At 36.4% G+C, this 22,143-nt stretch overlaps 1 protein-coding gene across 3 annotated transcripts in view; it reads right to left on the minus strand.

The window, feature by feature from the left end:
- Positions 1-2,862: 2,862 nt before the first annotated feature.
- The window catches only part of SNX7 (sorting nexin 7), a 49,596-nt gene continuing 30,315 nt past the window's right edge, over positions 2,863-22,143 (minus strand). The window contains exons 8-10 of one of the 3 annotated variants that reach the window (XM_067538395.1): positions 13,181-13,333; positions 9,909-9,974; positions 2,863-3,270 (exon numbers count right to left, since the gene is read on the minus strand). In XM_067538395.1, coding sequence (XP_067394496.1) covers positions 3,190-3,270; positions 9,909-9,974; positions 13,181-13,333 — 300 coding nt within the window. In that variant the 3' untranslated portion in view covers positions 2,863-3,189. Of the gene's footprint in view, positions 3,271-9,908; positions 9,975-11,004; positions 11,343-13,180; positions 13,334-22,143 lie in introns of those variants that run through there. The other 2 variants (XM_067538396.1, XM_067538397.1) reach the window with 2 other exon arrangements.

Genomic DNA, 22,143 nt, shown 5'->3' on the forward strand with positions numbered 1-22,143 from the left:
TCAACCACCTTGTCTCTCTATACTCTGTTCAGATTTTCAAGGTTTTGGTCACTACCACAAGGGCTAGAAACAAATTTTTGTTTAAAGTGAACACTTGGATTCTGCAGTTCAATTGAATGGGAAGGAGTGCAGAATCCCCAAAACAGAATGATGGTAATGCTGGCTAAATGCATCTAAAAGTTTGGATTTTTTACTCAGCCAGACCCTACGTGCCTTAAAATCCATTTAGTTTGGGGTTCATCTTTCTAGAGTCTATCCAAAGTCAGCAGACAGCAAGGAAAATACAAAAAATATAAGTGGATAAGCCCTGGTGTTAACAGAGTAGTTGAAATATTTTGTAAGCTTTAACCTAAGGAAAACAAAGACAACATGAAAGGAAGCTAAAGGAAAAGTGTCCAGAAATAGCACTAAACATGCAATAAATTGTCTGAAAAGTTTCTTGAGAAGGATTCCAAATGGTATTCAAGAGTGCAAGTTATATAATACGATAATGGTAGTGATATTTTCATATTAAAATATCTTGTTTCTACTTTACAATGATGCTATTAATGGATCATAAAAACAAAATCTGCTATAAATTATGCAACTTAAAGAAAAACCCATAGAGCAGGCAATATATTGGTATGAAGGAACACCATTAATTGATGACTAATATGTTATTTCCTGCCACAATGTATGGCTTTGTTAAATCTGAATAGTAAAATGAAAAGTAAATAATGAAAATACACCAAAGCCCAAATTTGTTAAAATACTAAGTGCTGCCAATGTCCTCTCTTTACTGTGGAGGTCAGAGACACAAATAGCCATTTTTCAAATTTCAGAGTTGGTAACGTTCATCCTTCATATAATCTTGTGGATCTGTGATGCCCAATAAAGGAGCTTCCTGGAGGTTATTCCAACAGCACTTGCAGAATCCATTACTGAAAATACATATAAGGTTCTGCTAATCAGAGATCACACGTTACCACTCTTCTCTTCTGAGCTTGAATCACTGACATTCTATGTTATTTTTCGGTTACATATTCACTCCTTTGACTCTTTCATCCATTGTACAGGGCCAGGCTGTGCTAAAGACCTCTTTCCTGAGCTATGCTCTGGCTGGCATATCGGGCACTGATGCAACTTACCTTTTAGGAGTCCCATATTGTGCGTATGGTCAGCCAGTGCACATGACTTTTCCAAAATTTGCTGAACACCACCACCACCACCGTTGGTCCTCATACTGTTTTATAAAGCACATCAATCAACAGGTCAGGCTGTTGTCTAGCAATAATGAGCCTAATGTGGGCAGCGCGACATGAGGCATCCATCGAGTCAATCCAGCAACTGGAGTTAGTGCAGAATGCAGCTGACCTTTTACTAGTGCTTCATGTGGACAACATATAACACTGAGACTTCTGGAAACACGCTGTTTGTCTGCAAGTTTTCAGCTGAACACAAAGGGCTTAGAACAAGCTTCCTGACACTACCTCTCTCTTTGCATATTATGACCTCAGTGGTAATCAGAGGTGGAATCCCTTAATTGGGGGTGGGTGGTGGTGGAGTTTGCTAGCAGATTATTCTCCATTAAGAGCCCTCATTTGTAGTGCTCACTGTCTACATCCTGGTCACCAGAGCCTGGTATTTGTTAATCTTCCATAAAACTAATGTTTCCCTGTCAGGTGTTCTTGGAGTGAGTGGGTTAAGGACTATGGGATAGTTAAATATGGGGTTATAAATATACATCATGATGGGCCCAGATCCTGCAAACCCATGTGTGAGAATTCTCACCAAGTTCATGGTGTCTGCAGGATTAGGGAACACAGTAAGCAAGCATTATACTATTGTATGGCTAGTTCATTATATATGCAGTGAGTTTTTCATATTGTATTATATTTTTTTAAATCTTGTAAAAGTACATAGGGCCAGGAAGAGGTGCTTAATAGACATGAAAATACTGAGAACAACAGATAGTAAATAAAATTGTTATGCAGGTTTGGTAAGCTCATCAAATTTACTCCTTAGTAAATTTCAAGTGGCTCTGAATTCTTTAAATGTTTATTAATTTAAAAGAGCATCTGTTTAACTTTTCGCACAGAACACATTGATGTGAACTGCTCCTCTGTTCCACACAAAGTGTTGTGGAATGCAGATTATTGCACTGTGTCAAGTAATATTTTGTTGCCCTGAGATCTTATTTTTGGTGGACATCAGGCAATATATCTAAAATTAATTTGGGATGTCAAATAATATCTTTTGATAAGTCATTCTCACAACATTGTGTCTCTATGGTACTGCAAGGTCTGTGCAGATTTTAGAGTCAAAACAGCTCCTGCACACACTTTAAGAAGTTAACATTCAACTGGTGGTAAAGTTCCATATAAACCAAGAACCAAAATTCCAAATGTCTGCATAAACTGCTCTTAATAACTAAATTCACTACTTTAACCTCCAAAAAGTCAGTCTCCAGTTTTCTGAGGCTACCAGAAATCACCCCTCCCCCACCCCACCAAATATATATATATATAATTAATTTCTAAATTAAGTAGTTTTTGATACAATTTAAGTATTGCTCAAAACTTCCATAAAAATTTTACCCTAGCATAAGATCACAACAGAAAATTTCAAAGAGTCTGATCTAGATTTTGTAGAGCAAGGGAAGGTCAAAACCAGACTTGTGATAAAAGCTAGCTACCACCTACACCATGGAGATAGACCAGCGTAATCAATAAAAAAATTAATGATCAACTACCTGAAAATTGTTATATGTTGTTTTACAAAATGTGGGAAATTTATCTTACAAATAAAATGCAACAAAGCATGCTAAAATGGAAAATTTAATTCTTAATGATTAGGAAAGAGGATTCAAACAGAATTTTTTTATTAAACTTTTTATTAAAATGGAGCGCTTTTTTTTTTTTTTTACATATTTAAAATATTTTTATCCAAATTACACAATATTTAAGAAAACAGTTATATGCAAACACTTGCATAAAAATGTAATATCATTACTGAGTAATATATAGCAATATATAATATGATCCAAAAATGTAGGTCAGGACACTAGAATACCTGAGTTTTCAATTGGCTGGTTTTCCAGATGTCACTGATTCTTACAGTTTTATTTCATAATGTATCTGATCTCAGATAAAGAGCACTTCTTTGGTTGGGAGAAACTGCACTGAAGAGGAAGATCAATCAGAAATATATTCAAGGCCTATCTTCAGAATCTTCTTCCAAGTGAAGATCCACTGTTTGAGATGTCAGGAAGGACTCCCATGTAGCAAGGCACTTAAAGAAAACAGATACTTATGAATAAGGATATTTTCTGTAATACTGGTAGCTCAGGAGAAAATTATAAAAGACATATATATATATATAGTGAGAGAGAGAGAGAGAGAGAGAGTGTTTACCACAAACTGCTTCTGTGAGGAGTTACAGTGAGGAATAAATATGGTTTCCTAGACAGATCAGTGTTATGCTGTTAGTTAACATGCTGAGCTATGAATACAAATCACACTTAGATAATGACAAGCACACACTGCAAGCATCACAAATGTCCATATTAGCATAAAGGATGACATGGTAAGGAGTTTTCCATTAATTATGTTCTTCTTTAATCTCCCTCTTTATTTACAGGCAAAGATATCTTCCAAACAGAGTGCATCAAATTAAAAGGAATGTAACATCAAACTGTCAGTTATATAGTTCCTTAGCAATCTCTATGGATTCATACTTGGAGATCTAATATCCTTTCTAAGTTAAATTAAATCCATTTGTTTCTAAATACTCATAGAAGTCACAGGTTTTTCCATGCATTAAAGAATAGAATCAAAAGGAGGAGGAAAAAACATTGCTTTTCTAAGACAAACATATATCTCTCCTCATAGCAAAACCTATTTTTAACTTTGCAAACTATTTTTCATTTTATGAACCAATGTAGTACATATTACTACAAACTATCCTAAAATCTTTTTTTGGCTCCTGTTGATTTGTATGAATATCTGTAGCTCAGAACATGAAGTTGCTAGGCAAACCATTTTAAGTCGCAGGTGAATGTTAAGGTTTCAGCAGCATGTCTCATAGAAAACCTATGATTAATGTTCTGTGTGTGCACCAAGTATGTCAGTCACTACCCAAAGCTTTCAAACTTCCAAAGTTTCTGCCACCTAGAGTGAGCCATTAGGAAGGTGTTGTCAATATGTTGTGGTAGCTTTATCGCTGTTGCTGCTGCAGGAAAACCTGAAATTGTGCATACTTTCATGAAATGTAGCTCTCTTACCCAGACATCTATTAATGCAGAAGAGTAACACCTTAATTACTACTTACTTTACACATTGTCTTTAAGAAGAATCTACAAAACTGATATTAAATATGTCTTCTGAACATCTATAGGGAAAATTGTCTATTATATTAAATCCTGAACATATGCTCCATTTACTCAAACTTAGTATTAATTCCAATTGCCCTGAAAACGGCATTGTTCCTTGTGTGAAAAACTTCTACCATAAGCTATTCAAACTACAGTAGTTTACTACACCTGAATAAAATAAAATACGTAGCATTCTCCTTGCTCAGAAGTAAAAAGGTCATGATAGTTGAATCTCGCTTTTGTCTCATTTTTCACATTCATAGGGAAAACTATCAAAACTCAGCCATGAAATCTCTATTTATTAATAATGATAGATTTGTAAGTGTCACAAAAGCCCTGGATTCCATGATTTTCAGGTTTGTTTGTTTGCTTGTTTTAAAGTGATCAAGTCCTGGTATTCCTGGATCCTTGCATTAAGGCAGGTAAGGGGAATGGTGAAAAGATCACAAGTAATCTTGAAAGAAGATCCTGAAGGTCAGGATACAGAAGCAGCACAAGAGAACAAAGAGCAGAGGAATGGATCAATGACAAACACAAGGGACAAGACCCATGGATTTATGAAAAATGAAAGAAACATGGGCTCAAAAGGATGACGTAGGATATAAAGAGTCACTACTGAAATGCCCAGAAGATCAATAAAAGGAAATATTTAGAAACCTTATTCTGTATGGGTCCGTGGTTAGTACAAAACATACTAGTGACTCTAGGGTTTGTATTTATTCAAAAGGTCGCATATATCACCCCTTCTGCTAGAGAACCCTCTGACTCTCTCTTGATCTTTCCCTCCTAACAAAGTCCCACTTCCCGCTTTCTCTGCTCCAAGAGGTAACCTTGTATCTCCATTCAGGAGACAGGTACTTCAGTTTTGAGGGAGGAAGGGGAATGAAACTATTAGATAGGAGTCATGTGAAGAGCTGCATTTCTGTGTTGAATGACTATTTTGGGGAAAGGTTACTCTGAGATGGAGAAAAACTGCTGCATAAAAGGAGAGAAACAGCAAAAAGCAAAGGTGCCAGCTGACTTCTGGGTAGAATTTAAGGTGGGTTTTGACACTCTGTATGAAGTCCCTAATGGATGGAGTTCTTATAGAGTCTCTCCCCCCCCTCATATAATACCACAGCATCTAAGATGCTTGAGTTGGAGGCTTCCTCCTGGTGTTAAGTGACCAGGGGATGGCTACTGGCAGGGTGTTTTCCAGTGATGATTCTAGATTCTCGGACCTTGGTTCACCAGTGCCCAGACTCGATTACCTTCATGTAACGTTGCAAGACACATCTGTTTTCCTAAGCTTTTTCTGCAGTTTGAGGAGGGTGCTGAGTCAGGATATGTATTGAGTGCTGTTTGCTGAAGAGTCTTTGTTTGGTACTGGGTCGCTGTTTCTTGAACTGTGGTTTAGAATTTTGTCCATGTGGCTAAAGATTTCAGAGTTCATACATCTGAGTAACTTAAATATAAATAGCAGCACTGGTTGGAAGATAAGCGTGACACTGTATTACCACTGCAAATTGAGACAAAACATAGGTTTTTAAACTAATTCACAGTACATTTGCTCATCTTTACAGAAGCAGTCTACTGAAGTTTTTCAAGCAAAGATGTAAAGCATCTTTTTAGTTATTCATGTTATTCAATTTAATTTATTCTCATTTATATAACCAAATACCATTTTCCAAAATATAGAATTTACTGTGGTTCATTTTGCTGCCAGAAATCACAGTGGTGCTGCAGCTGACTAGATTTATAATTTAACCATACCAACACAAAACTAGATCCCTGTGCCTTAGGCTCAGTGAAACATGAACTGCATAAAATCACATTACTTTAAAATATGTACTTTAACCATTCTTCCAGACTTATTTTATTTAGTTCTTCTAGTAGAGAAAAAGAGGAAATTCTAAATAAAGAATTATCAACAGGCTTCAACCAGGAAGATAGAGAAAAATATTAATAGGAAGTTTAACTTGCATGTATAGAATTTGTAATTTTGAATATTTGAATATTCATAAAATTATAGTAGATCACAGCAAAAAGCTAAATATACAAACTTGGAACAGCAAGATCTTAAGTAATCTTACTTTATATAAAGCTAAAATGAATGTACATTTCATTAGAGACTGTGGTTACATATTTATTTGCATTATTTTTAGATAGAATGCTGAAAAGGTCTCCATATTGCACAGCTCTCTGTCTAATTCACAATAAAATATAAAAATAGAGTGCACAATAATAATGGCAGGAGCAGCATGAAGTATTTAAAGATGCATAATGGTTTCCATTCCTATTCCCCCCATCTTCAGTGGCTAACGCCATTCTTAAAAAAAAAAAAAAAAAAAAATTAGGGGAGGGTGATGTTTTCTAGATTGAGTTGGTTTTTTTTCCATGGGATTGTGCATGTACACTTCAGCAGTTCTTGAGCACAGAAAAGAATGTGGGAGACAGAGGGATAGGAAAAAGCCACTTCCCATGATAAACAAAAGAGCTTTACTTTTAATTCCTATGGTTGAAATGACTGGAGGTTGGAAGGTGAAATCTGGCATCAAAACTGAGCCCTTCTGGAGGAAAACAAATTTTGATTTAACCACGTTTGGAATTAAAAAAAAAAAATCTTACACAAAGCATTTATTAAGATTATAAAGTAAAGCATTCGTAAAGCTTATAAAGCTCCTAAGGTACATGTGAGGCATGTGAATGTGCAGCTAACATAGCTATATAATCTTATGACTAATCAAATGTGTCAATATGAAGACATTCAGGGTGTACTACAAATCTCATTTGTTTTTTAAAAGTTTTTTCCTAGGGAGAGGAGATTGAATAAAGTTTTGGAATTGGAGGGAGAAGTTATTTAGGTACGTATGTGGCTTTTTTGCCCCATTTTGCATGTGTTTATGATTGTACAGCAGCTAGGGTTGTGGATAGAAACTTTTCTATAAATTTGAATCAATAAATAAAAGATTAGTACAAGAAAATTACTTAAAATCTCTGAGAACGGCAAGCAATTTCTGCACTGATAAGGATATGACTGCCCTACCCATGATAAAGCAAGCTTTGCTTCTGACTAAGCTGCAGTGGCTGAACAGGATTACTTTGACACATGAAAATAGTAAAATTAGAAGCTACTTTTAAAAACCAAGCCTCATTCGTGCAGAAGAAAAAAATATTTTTCTCTCAGTGCCAAAGTTTATGAAATTTCATGTGTCATATCTTATGAAAGGACTTCTACTCTCCACATGGAGTGTCTATCATACACTGGAAAATGCAAGCTCTGGGATGTACAGTAATTTGGTCCTACGATGGCTAAATCTTGCTGGCCTTTAGGTTTTGTTGCAAAGCCCAGCCATTCTGGCTGGTTCTGACTTCCCTGTTTTAGATGAAAGAACCGGTTTCCATGTTTTGAGGACCTGCATGCTTATTGGATTGGACTTGTTATAAATGCTTTATAAACAGTGGGAACTCTAGTCCTGCTCACGCATAAGACATGGCATCATAATACTGGCAGGATGTGATGCTTGACAAGGATTGTACTTTATGGGTCTTTGTTTATTCTTCTTTTGGATAGCATGATATCTGTCATATCTACGTAACAAATGACTTGACTGAAAAGCCAGCTATGCCTGAAGACATTCCTGAGGTCTGACCTCACTGGTGGAAGAATAAAAGAGAATACACGATCCATTTTTTGGATATGGTGTAGCCATATGTTATCCATGAGTTCCTTAACCCAATGTCAGAGGCCTTTACAAAAAATGTATGTGTCAAGTACCATCACACTGGTTCAGCTGAACAAATAGGGCTTTCTAAGTAATGTCTTACAAAGCTCTTTTTATACAGATATATTATGATTTCTTTGAGAAGTCTGGGTGGGATAAGGAGCATGTGGAGATGGAGATTTCAGGCCTATAGAAATCTATGAGCCACTTTTCCTGTCCTGTGAAGATGTCCTAGGAATGCACCATTGCTGGTGACCTGCAAATTATTTTAAAAGGGTTTGTACCCTTTTCTGCCTCATTATAATGCCTGAAAGAATTTATTTAGAGGGAAAGATATTTGGGGGGTTGGGAGCGGGGTAGAAAACTTATAAACATTGGGTGCCACCATCATTTTATCTTAACAAAATGTCAACAATACAGTAGGAAGCAGAAAAAAAATCGCTAGAGATATTCAGAAATGAAGCATTTCACAACAAACATATTCCTTCAGCCTAAAACATCAGTCCATCAACAGTGTATAGTAGCACCCACGGGAGAAGGGAATCAAGGAATCAACATGGTACTATAGCATATTTCATGCAATAAATAATGCATTCTTCTGTGCAGCAAGCTCATTTTTTAAAATTTAAAGATTTTGAGCCCTATTCAGTAAGAATCCCTATTCAGTAAAGCACCTAAGTACGATTAATTTAAACATGTGCTTATGTCTTATCGACTTTACTGGGAATTATGCATGTGTTTAAATGCTTTGTTGAACACAGACAGACTTTACGTACATGCTGAACTGCTTTCTCAAACTGAGGTCTTCCTGATTACTCAAGACTGACTGTTGGCAGACCACCTACAGTGGATGCACACTTAAGCTCATTCTTGGCTGTTAAATAATGTTAACTATACATGTACTGTAAAATAGTCAGATGGTACGAGCCTCACCATACAGTCTAGTTCCTTACAGATCTTAAGAGCACCATATAAACTTATGGCATTTTATATTTTTTATTGTTCATAATACAGTAACATCTAAAGACCACAGGTATAGGGTTCTGTTGTGCTAGTAGCTGTACAAACAGCAGAAACTCCCTCTGCTCCAATTAGATGACAATAGTAAATAAGCTTGAAAGTAAATTAAATACCCCTGTTCGCTTCAAATCACTACACTCAGTGAAAATTAGTTCACAGGTAAACTTTTAATCAGCACTTAATAGAATTATATTAATTCCACATAAGGGGGGATAAAGACATACACTTTTACACTAGCTAAGTGATGCTTCATGTGTTGACAGAAAAATCTTCAGGCAAAAGTAGTTAAGAAAAAGCTGAACAAGCATAAAGTGATATCTTTTCTCTTTTGTTAAAATATGGGAAAGATCTGAGAAATATACAAATGCATTTTGTCAAGCTGTGCTGCTGAACATGATAATCTTAGTTTTCATTGTATGTAGAGGCATGGCAGGAACTGGGAGAATTACTTACTGTACCCACCAGGAACACATTAACTCTCTCTTTATCTCTTTTTGGTTTTCAAAAGTTTCAAGGGGTCTCTAAGAGGCAGTAGTGATTTCCCTTTAGAGGTGCATTTGGGAAGTCAGAAAGCCACAAGGACTGGGAAAAGGAATAACTAGAAGGCAGATTAGTGCAGAATGAAGGAGAGGGTGTTAGGGAGTTAGGTGGAGAGGTGGAAGATGTGAGCTGAGCATGAAAACAACAGCAGAAGCTGGATGAGTAAGGGGACCTTTCTGGGAAAAGAGAGAAGTGAGGAAAGACTAAGGAGTATCAAGAGAGGTGAGGGAGCCAGGAAGGCAAGAGATGATTTTGGAGGTAAGTAGACAGAGGAACTATCAGGTGACCCATACCAAGAGCATCATCAGTAGCTTCCAGCAGGTGAGGGAACATGCTTGGACTGGACATCTGCCCTGCAGCTGGAATAAGCAGTATATGGGTCAGTAAAGAAGACAGATGGATGGGCAGGAAACAGAGATGAGAACCAGAGAGCAGCTGCTACAAAATCACTTTTGTAAACATCAAATGGTGTGTCAGAACCAAGAGGGATTAATTTAACCAACTTTAAATTTGTGTACATATGAGAATGGATGATTCAAGTATGGAATGCAAAATTTTTCACTGAGGTCACCAGTTGATATCCAATGTAGGTTGGGTGGAAAATGAAACTCATTACCATCAGACAGCTGTTTGGTAGACTGAGTGAGCGAGTGGTTACCAATGTCAGTGAGATCAGAATCTCGCCCATTAAGGAAAGAGACAAGCTTTAAAATAAGTGATGCATTTAATAATTTCTGTATTTGATATTTATTGATTTCTGAATGGCAATAACCATTGATTGAGCAGTTTCAGATTGTTTTTAGTAGACAACAAAAGATAACACCACTACCGGCACCCTTTGAGAGCTGTGTCAGCAAAACAGCAAAAGGCTGAATGCACATGGATGCTAAACTATCCTTTAAAAGACTTTGTGGTCCTATTAGAATGGGGTTAAGGCATACTGCTGGGCAATGTGGCAAAATTTCATTTCCTGTTATGTCTATTCTTGATACAGCACTTCAGTTTCTTGTGCTGCTAACCTGGCATTATTCTCAAGCAGTATATTTGCAAAAAAGTTAATATGTACAATTTTGCTTAATGAATTAGATGGGGCAACTGGAAACACCACTTTGAAAGATTTTTGTTTTCAAAAGTTTAAAAACTAAGCAACTGTGAATGAGCTATTTATGCGTTAAGGAAAAATGCTGTTTCTTATGTTGCCCATATAAAGGAATAAACTAAGATTTTAATGGGAACTATGAATTACTATTGGCTTGCTGCTAAATTAAGTGAATTAACATTAAAATAAAGATGATTTTAAAGTTTAAATGCTTAAAATAAAGTGTTAAATTAGGCACAGAATGGTTCCCCGAAAAGTAACAAGTTACAAATTAAGACTTCAGGTTTCTTTTAATTTTTTTAAATAATCTTTTATCGGTACTTTCTGAAGTACAAAAAAAATTAAGAAGTGCCCATGGCAGATTGTGAGTGCAATCTCAAAGACTGGACATAGAATTCTTTAAAAAGAGAATGAAGTAGAATTTTGTTTATTGATTGAAGCATAGGCAGCCTTCTAATACTTGTAGTGTTGTTATCAAAAGGTTACTTGGTCTCATTCCTGAAAGTGCTGATCAGTCCGTGCAATGGCACAATGTTTCTTTGTTCACTGTTTTCAAGAACAATACACCTGTAGTCTATGTACGAAGGCCACTGACAACTGCCACTGCTTCTTCAAACTAAGTGCCAACCTAAAAGAGAAGTTCCAAAAACCCCCATGTTTGTAAGCACCCACATTTTACCACATCTCTAGGACTTCCTGTCTAAATCAATGTGCAGTACATTTTCTACATATTAAACATTGTAAAAATTATTTTTAATCAAAGAGGGATTGATACATTCTATGTAATTTCCTTTTATGATCACAAAACCTAGATAGAGAGCAGTAACAGAAGATTTTTAACAATGTAGTTCTATCCAATTTAGTTACAGTTGCAACAACTTCATTTACACTAATTTAAATATCCAATTAATATTAAAAAAAAAAAAAAAAAAAGATGCATCAACCTGACCAGCTGGTCAATAGCTTTCTGTGAAGACTTCTTCATAGTTATAATGGTAATTAACAGCCTTTACACCATCTAATGTTCATAATCTCAGTTTCATCCTTCAGGTTTTTTTGATATTTAAAATAAGCCCTAACTAAACTAAGACGATTTCTTTTCATGAAAGAGAATCCAGGGACTATATCTGTGTCTCAATTTATCTACATGTGAACAAGATATTCCTTTATAGTTAACGTTTATACATATTCTTGATGTTAAGTCAGAGGTCACAAGGTGATTAAAAAAGAGAAGGATACCAAAAATCTTTACTGTCTGATTTCAGCAAATACTTTGATCTTAATATATAACAGCAGATTGTCAATGTCTGTGCCTCCCACGGACAATATATTAATTAAGTGGACCTGATTGTCACAAGCTCTGTCTTTTCAATTATATTCTATTGCAATGATTTGTAAAATCAGGACACAGTCATCTGTTTAGGGCAAGCCAATAAAAGCTCAGAAAAAAGAGATTACAAAGTATCAAAATTGTATTAATAAAGGAAACAAATGATTTTTTCCCAGTTAACAAATAGTTTGCTGGCTACATTATATTTTTGAATATAAAGAGAAGATTTTAAACAAAAAACAAATGAACATAAAAGATGAAAAAATCACACAAATATCGAGCCTACCAGGATTCTTACAAAATGTGCAGAGAACAACACAGTTTTGATTATGAAGATGCTTCACAGAATACTTTGCAAGCCTTGTCAAATGTTTTCTAGTTCTCCTTATAAATAAGTATATACACTCTCTTTAATTAGAGTGTATATATACTTGTCAAAGGGGGTTATTACAAAGACCATTAGAAACCATACATTTGCTGATAAAAGTCTTGGGATGACACCTTTTGCATTCCAGAGTAAGAGAGACTTTAGTTATGTAAAATCCCAGTGTATCTATTTGTTGTATACCATTACATAAAGGACACAGCTTTAGTAGACTTAATTTTTTTAAAGTTTATAACGTATTCTCCATGTAATTTTCCCAAAATTTTATCATCGCTATTTTTTGTCGCTTGTTTGCAATTTGAAGGATATCAGAGGTCTTTCCTAGTTCATAAAGTACTGGGAGTACAGTTAATTTTAAAAGATGAAAGAAAAAATTAGTTTTCTTTTATACAAAATCATTTATATGAGTCAGTTTCAGGGAAGGATCCTTGTGCAGCCCTAGTAAAAGGTTTTCCAACTGAAATACAGTAGCTCACACTGAACAGAAAAAAATATATGTTCAAATGTTTGTGCTTAGTAAAACAAGACTGCCCTCTGTTGATGATGAACTCAGGATCAGCATGCCTGGGCTTAAGTAAAATACATACCATGTATACTGGCCAATTAAAGATCAATTTGAAAAAAAATATTTAATTTGAACTTAACAAGTTCAAATGAGGATACAGGCAATTATTTTTAGAAACAATACACTTCTAAGCTGAATCAAAATAAATAAAAAGTAATAAAAATAAAACAAAAGGATGTGTTTTACCTGTTCATAATAGTGGATATTATTTTCGGTCACATTAAGAAATGCTGTTTTCATATCATGTTGCATGTTTTGTTTCCATCTATCCCAGTCAGCTTTCAGAGCATTATTGGCACATTCTACTTTATCTTCAAGTTTTCCAATCTCTTCTGTAAGCTAAATAAAAATGTTTAGTTAAAATTATTTAGAAACAGTCATTATTTAAAATTTGCTTGAAACCTGGTGGTCATAGAATAGTAAGCTGAACAGGATACAAGAACATAGTATAATATTAAACTCAGGGTGAAGAAAGTCCTGTTCTTAGATTTTATACAAAGCAAGTACCTCAATACGATTTCTCAACTAATATGACACAAAATCCAGACAAGAATTAAACTGTTACCAAAAATAATCTTGTCAATTGTAAAGTTAGTCTTGGTACCATTTGCACTTAAGAACAGATATGGATTTCCCCACTGCCAAAAGAAATACAAAACAATACAAGACACACTCCACCACTGTGGGACTTTATGGAAGCAGAATGCAATTATTCAAACTGGAATTTGGCCAGGCCATCTGAGACAATTATTCTGGGGTATTTAATGATATCAAGCGGTTGCTATCTGTATCTCCTCTGAAAGAGAATTCAGAGAGAAGGCTCTTGTATGCTTTTCTTTTAAACTTTCCACTTTCCTGTATTCCACCTTACAATCTGACTGAGGAACTAATCAGCCTGGGAGAAAAAAAAATTAAAATGAGGGTCATTCTGAAGAAATGAAAAGCCTTCCCAGGGAGCCTGGATTTGCAACCTTCAGACTGGTGAGCAGATAGTTTCTTCTAATTCCTATAGATGCCAAAACTGAGTGTTGAGCCTGGTGAAATATGAGACATTTAACAGGGTAAGGTCCTCTACCTAATGCATCTTCTAGCTCTCCCAATAACTGCTCTTACCTTTTGTACCTATTTCAATTTCTGAATCAAGCATGACAAATCTGGCAGGCAGCAAACATGGAGATAAGAGATAAATCTTCTAGTCATGGAACAAATGACTGTTCTGGGATGGCACAATGACCACTGGTAATATATACACTCTTTTCTGAAGTAAGTATCTTTGTTGTTGTTGATTTGCTTTGGTTTAAGAGATTAAGTGCAAGTTCTTATCTTGATAGAAAAATTTTCTGCTAATTCTTCAATGAGTGAAGAGCCAAGAATGAGAAAACTGAACACAGCAACTAGAACTTACTGAAGGAAAATAAATATAAACGTTACCCCAGTAGACCACAAAGAGCCAAAGTTCTATATTTAGCAGGCGCACAGATGAAGAGCAGCTCTGCAGGGGCTTAGCTGCAACTCTGCAGACTGAAACTCAGCTGTGCCCTAAAGACCTGGGAAAGTCAGGCAGAAATATTGCCAGTAAAGCAGCTGGTAGTTTCGTCCAGTTCTAGGGGAAACTCCACCTCCTTCTGTTCCCTTCACCGTGGCCCAGACCCCATTATGTGCTCTTCTTATCATGCATTCTGCTTCTCAAACATTCTGCTCTCGTCAGGTCAAGAGCTGAATAATTCCTCTGAAGCTAAGAAACTCGAAGGGCAAAATATCTCAATATGAACCTCCAATTTTTTAAGTCTGCAATAACCACTGAGGCCTTTAGATAATTAGGATTCAACTGTAATTTTACATGCACAGAATGTGTCTGAATCAAAATTCAGACCACACCAGTGTGGAGAGCTTGAGGTGTGCACTCAGTAATCTAAATCAGCCATGAAGAATACTGGTCCAATATAAGTGGTGCCCTGCAGCACTGCACGCTTCTTTAGAACCTCAGTAAATGACTGTCTGAAACCCTAGCACACCAAGAGACTGCATCTGCCATCGTGATACTCTGTGCTGTGTCCATAGATGCTGACAGCACATGAAAATCTCTTGCTGTAAGAAAAATACTGCCTTTGTAACCAAGTGGAGACAACCTGAATTAACCAAGCAGCCCCACTACCTGAAACATTTCCATTATATGAGACTATGTGAAAACGTCTCTTTGCTTCCTATATATCTTCAGTGTAACACGTCACCAGTCTTTTATGATACAAATGGCTGGGCCCAGTATGAAACAGCTACATCAGTGCTCTCATGGTTTTGCCTCTTGCTTTAGCCATCACAAATAATCTGTAAAAGCAAGATGTCCAGAGAGCCATAAAGAAGACATTAGAGCTACTGTATCAATGGTCATGGACCCGATTCTAAAGCCTAATCAATCCACCATGTTGTTGGGAAGACAGTGCACTCCCTAACAGCATCTGGAATCTATCAGGTTCTGTCTCAGAGAGCAGACCATTACAACAGGTCCTTCTTCCCGATGGATAGAAGCGCCTCCCCTCCCCCAAGACCAAAGTGTAGAACATAAAGGTTGGTCTGTTAAAATATTATAATCCTCACCTTTCTGACCTCCAATCTCAACTCAGATTAGATTCACAATGGGGCAGGCTATACGAGTAGAACCATACTTGTGTGGCCAAGGGGCCTGAGACACCGTATCCCTGTGGGCACAAAAGGTGCAGGAAGGCTGTGGGCCTGGCTTGGTAGAGCAGAGACCCCCAGCCACAGGGGAGGCCAGTCTACTGCTGAATGGCTCCAGTCCAGGGCCGGCAAATGGCCCCTGCAACTCCTGAGTGGGTCTGTGACTGTAGTGTTGCAGGGTGCTTCCTGCACAACCGAGGCCCGAAGATAGCATATCCCTGCAGGCGCTAGATGCAGGGAAGATTGCACTTGCCAGTTCTTTTGCTGGGTTTTTTTAGTCAATTTCCATGTTTCTGGTGAAAATATGGTTTACTGACAACTAATGGTTTAAAATGAATCCTTCCAAATCTACTCATAAATTGTAGGTGCAGCAGCCTTCCCTTAGGCTGTCCTGGCTGTCTTAAGGTATTTACTCCATGGCTGATGACACACTTGTGTAGCACGTTCTAGGAAACACATGCTGACTATTTCTGCAGCAGTGCAGTTGCAGTCTTAAGGGTATGTCTCCACTGCAAATAAAAGGTGTTTTCTTAAATCAGGTTAACTAACCTGGGTTAAAACAGCAAAGAAGAGACAGCGATTTGGTTTTTAACTCGAGTTAGTGGCTCAAGTTCAACCCCAGGCTCCTATAGGCTTTAACTCAAACTGCTAACCCAAATTAAAAGCAGCGATGCCATGTCTTCACTGCTATTTTTATCCGAATCAGCTAACCACTGGTTAAGAACAAACCTTTTTTTGCAGTGGGGACATACCCTTCAAGCTATGTTCTGGCTCCAGATATGCAGCATACACATCTTCCAATGAAGTCCATGGAAAAGTAGGACCGGCAAGTGTGTGTCAAGGCCAGAATTTCGAACTTAAAGCAGTATGTTCTATTTTATTATTTTGTTCAACGAAGCTCAAAATCTATGTGTAACATACCAGAAAACAAACCAAAAATCAACACTCACTTCAGTAGAGAGCTACTGAAGCCAAAAAAGCTAGCCAGAACACTGGAGATCAGGAAATAAAGGCCTGGTCTCTAAACAGTAACATGCACGTAGTATGTTGCTGATCTATAAAATACCTTTTTGTTATTACAATTTATCCCCAGAGGTAAAACTTGGCTATACATATATTTTGTTATGCCAGCCTTACTGAAGCAAATAGTTTGATAGCTTAAGTCTCTTACAGAGTGATCACAGCAGAAGAACAATATAGAGTTCAATGGACATTTCATTATCAACCAAGAACTCATATTCCAGACTACGGGCAGGGTGAGAAAGTTAGTTTATTATACAAAGCAGTGGTTATTCCCAACAACGTCTTTATTTGACCTAGAAGTTTCCACAGCAAAACCACTCAACACACTGAAGAATACATTATGCAGACTCAGCTAACCCAATTATAGCACGCAATACAGCTTCCTTCTGACCCAGCATTTCCCAGTAAAATTCCTTTTATTGAGGCAGCAAGAGTTGCATAAATTTCTATTTGGCTTTTAGGGGCAGCACATGAATTAAATAAAATGGTTTATGTTGCATACTAATAGTGAACCTTTCCAGCCTGGTATTAAAGTAAAATATATAGCCTAAATACAATAAAAGGAATGATAGGAAGTTACAGAGCTTCACTTTTATGCTAGCTCAAATCCAGCCCTGAACAGTAGAACCAAAAAGCTAAGATTTAATGGTTATTTGGTGGTCTAGGTTAAGTAAATTTCTGGTCTTCATTCAGGTTAACTAACCCCACATCAAGTAACAAGGTGTACTAATTAGCACATTTGTTGGCAATTCCTGGAAAGAGGCCAGGAATTACATAGGCATGAAGACTAAGGTCATCTTTCCAGAACAAGGCTGAGCTACTTTGGAGGGCATGGTGGGGTAAATTCTGCAAATAATCTAGGATTCTGGAGGACACCAAGTCCCCAACCACCAGAGGAATTGCATGCCCTCTCTTGTGAATTAGAGGTTTTTTAATAATAATGCAAGTCTTTAGCTTCCAGGGCCTAAAATCTTAACATATTTTTCAAACAGATCCTAAAGCTCTGTTCTCCTATCAGAACAGAAAGCTCACTAAATCCTACATTTTGTTGCAATGCAATGCTGCTTCAATGTGTTTTTTATCATGCAACATCACAAAATAAACTCAAAACACCAACCACAGGCACATGTGGTGCAACAGAGCACACCATTAAGCCTGTTCCTTCCTCTGGCATCCCTGTTGGACACAGCCATGTTATCGTATTCTTGGAAGGTTCCTCATTCCCTCTACTCTTTCTTGTCCCCAAAAGATTTCACATTTTTCTATCCCTACTTCCTCATCTAGTGCCTCAGTTCCACCTCTTCCTGAAAGATGGAACTGAATCTGTTGTGGCTGGTAACTGCCTACTTGCCAGTGGAATCTGGCAGAGATACCGACAGGCTAGGAAGGGGATGGCAGTATAAACAAACTCTACTCATAATTTATAAAATTAAAAACAAAGCCAACATTAATGCAATGCAAAGACTGCACAAATATAATTACAAAAAATGAAACAAACATGTTGTGGTATTTGGGTAACATTGTAGGAACCTTAGCTTTCACATTTCATAGGTGAAATCTTGGACCCATGACTCAATTTGAACTGTGCAACCTTAATGTTGTATCCACACTTTAAAAAAAAAAAGGAGGGAGGGAACCACAAGATTGCCTATGGTTAACATGAACATTTAAATGGTCTCAATTAATTTTGAGTTTCATACCTCAGTGGAGCTGAATAGGGTGGAGGTATATTCATGCCTTTGCCAGTGCTATTTGGCTGAAGACAATCTTCTGTAAAGCTATGTTTAGAAAGAAGCAGCACAGGATCACACTGTGATACCTGAATCTCAGTAATGTAATGGTAGAAAATTAATACTTTTTAAATGAAAGCTTAGAATCTGCAGAATATTGTAAAATAGAGCAAAAATCAGAGGAGGCCTAATACTGAAGGATTTATGATTCCCTCCCCCCACCCCGGTCTTCCCATACTCCACCTCAAAACTAAGCATACTGTGTTAACTACTAAATAACTTAAACTTGGATAGGTGAGGAGTTGCTATGGTCACTACAACCTATAAATAATTATGAAGTGACACATAAGTAACTATACCAGAGTAATACCCTTTTTCTACATTATGAAACTTTGATTTTAATATATCGTACCATGTTTGGTAACAGGTGGCACTAAACTCTAGTTTGTGAAGGAGAAATAATCCACTTGACAAAAGCATTGCAAGAGACTGGAATGTCCCCCAGAAATAAATGAATAATACAATGTTTACAATTTAAAAGATATTTTGAAGGTGCTGAATCAGTTGCTGAAACAAAAGGGATGAGGACAAGACAAAGCTGATCTAAAACAATTATAGACTATCGTGAAGACACCACAGAACCGAAAAAAAAAAAGAAAAAAAAAAGAAAGGGATGGGTGTGGGGCCTGGAGTGCAAGAATCTGAACTGCAAATACTACAGAGGAAAATAAATAGGCAACAAAATTCAAATAGCTATTGTTGAAAGATATACAAAGTTGAGCCTAAAAACACTGTGGGGCCCTGTTACCTTTAGTATATTAAATGGGAAACAAAAGATTCTATTGTAACTCTGAATTCTATGCTAAGAAACACAAAAAGTGAACAGAAGTAGCCACTAGACTATTTCTGCTTTAAAACAATTGTATTTTAAATGAGTTACCTTAAGGTTTGCATGCATTCCTGGCTTTAAAATGTATTCCTTTAAGGAAGTTTACTGTGTTTAGCAAAGATTATAGATGAAGAGATCTTTATTCTGTGTATTTGAATAAAATATAGATGCTTGAAAATTAGGCCTTAGGAATCTAGAACATTTACTGGCTAATTTAAAAAATGTGATAAATACAATAGTATACTTGCAGTACTTTTAATAAGCATATTTACATAACACACTAAGATCAAGTAGTATGACTCCATAATATAAGTGACAAAATTAAGAAGTTACGATTATTTCAGTAGAACTGACAAAAACACTGGATGTACTTCCTAAAGCAGGCTTTGCAATATCGAGTGGTCTGTCATCTGACTTGACTCTTTCTAACCTCTCTTGATTTCAGGCCATGTTTTTTTGCCATCAGTGGGATATAAACCACAGAATGCTGACAGCAAGACCTAATTCATTTGTTCCAACAAGATTCATAACTGCAACTTTGGCATTTTAGATTTATTTTCCAGATTTTTTTTTAATAGTTATCCCAAAATAAACCTTCTGTGAAATCCCACACTTAAACCAAATTCAGTACATTTTTATGTGAAAACACAGCAAGGGTAGCAATAAATATTCTACACTATTGATTTTCTTCAGCTATGTGTTAAATCCCATTAAGGTTATATTGTTATGCAGAGAGACAGGGTTAAATACAACGAGCTTGTGTTTTTGATTTACTCAAACAGAAAACCTTAATGTCATAAAGTTCACTTTGTGACTCAAACCTATTTGAATGAAATCAAAAAGCCTCATCTATAACAGCTGAATTGACCTCAAAATATTTTGTACCCTATATAACCTCCTGTTTCTTAAACCATTCAGTGGCCAAGAACAATTTAAGAACCCATCTAAAGATTTTGCACTAGCCTTTTATCAGTACTAATGGCAGTTTGTGATTCAATATCTATGGCAGAAATGTTTTTCAAATTAGATTAGAGTTCATGCCACTCATCATCAGCAGAATTTTTTACTACTATATTGCACTGACAAGTTCAATCTGACATGCGTGGAGATCATCAAAAGTTATACAAGATCTGCTTAAAAATAACTTTAAAAACCATACAAAATAGAGCCAAGCTCAATGGTGAACATTAATTATAATGACAGCACCAGAGTAAAGTGCCTTCTCAATCGTAAGCTTCCACTTTCAGGCACTTCTTTTTAACAAAATACTACATCCTTTTATGCTTCACTTTTGTTAAAAACTTCAGCATATTTTTTAAACATAGTGGAAGTCTTAACTATTTAAAAGTCATCTGAATAGGAAAAATGTTTTATATATTTTACAAAAAGAAAACAGTTCAAAACGTTTTATGCTTCAAATGTGCTAAATCAGTTTCATTTTAAAACTTCAAACTTGTCAATGACTTAGTCTTCATTGAGAACACACTTCTTAAGACAAGCTGAACAGTTTGTTTGCTTTTAATAAAAAATTAATTGTATGCATTATGCATGAACTAACTTTTTAAACTTGACCCAAAGTAAAGCGCATATGTTGTATTTGCAGCTCTGCATCCAAAATCAATCATGATTTCATTTTGAAATCAGTTTGCTACATGCCACATAGGGTATGTCTACACTGCAATTGAACACCCAGGGCTGGCTGAAGTCAACTGACTTGAGCTCATGTAGCTCAGGCTAAGAGGCTGTTTAATTGCAGTGTAGATGTTCTGGCTCAGGCTGGAGCCGATGCTCTGGGACCCTGCGAGGAGGAAGGGTCCCAGAGCTAAGGATCCAGCCCAAGCCTGAATGGCCACACCATAATTTTACAGCCCAAGCCCCGTGAGCCTGAGTCAGATGAAAGAGGCCGGAGTGGGTGTTTTATTGCAGTGTAGACATACCTATACCATACCACTGAAGTCAATGGGAATATTACGGTTTACTTCAATAAGAACAAAATCAACCCGTGTTAATTTAATTTTTCTGTTAAAGCAAATTCAAAATACAAAAAACATTTATATAGACTCTGTAATGCGGGAGGTGCTCAACAGACAAATAAGATTAAGTCTCTGACCCAAGAAGATTAACTTTAAATAAAAAGGGTGGGAGAAAAGGGATGTGACTAAGAGCAAAACTGGCTGAGTAGTGAAGTTTAGCACATATCTTGTTCATTTTACTACTATACTTATTTACTACAGAATGGTTAGGCTCAGAACATATATACAACTTATCAGCTGTGGTTCTCACAGCAGTCATAACTTGGTGAAGTTGCACAAATAGTATGTGGCATAAATTAAATAGCACTTGCCGTAATATAAGTTCTTAAGAGAACCTAGTTATAATTGTTTTAAGAATCATAATATTGAATTATTTGATTTGTGCATGGAAATTCAACTATAATCTTGTTTTAACACCTCTGTTAATGGTATGTTGCTGCTATTATTTTAGTTTGGCTGCAGGGTCAACAAAACAACAGTGCACCAATTTTTGTAGCCAAGGCTACGTTCACAACAAGAAAAAGCATTTTAGTTCTAATTAAGAAAAGTTCTTGAGAATACAATTACCACTCAGTTATGTAACATGGAATGTGAAGATCAGATTAGATACAACAGACATCTGTTCTAGAGCTCTAATGAAACTGCCAAGCAGAAAAGGTGCAGTTTTCCTTTATTTTTTCACTTTTGAATATGGTTCTTTGCTCACTCTTCCCTTTCGCATATTTTTTCTCTATACTTCTGACTGATAACCTACTGGTAATCTCTACACTTCCTACTGGCAATCCCACTAAACAAAGG

This window comes from Emydura macquarii, unplaced genomic scaffold, assembly GCF_026122565.2.
Source record: "Emydura macquarii macquarii isolate MOO-44397 ecotype Brisbane River unplaced genomic scaffold, CSIRO-AGI_Emac_v2 contig_480, whole genome shotgun sequence".
Taxonomy (NCBI): domain Eukaryota; kingdom Metazoa; phylum Chordata; order Testudines; family Chelidae; genus Emydura; species Emydura macquarii.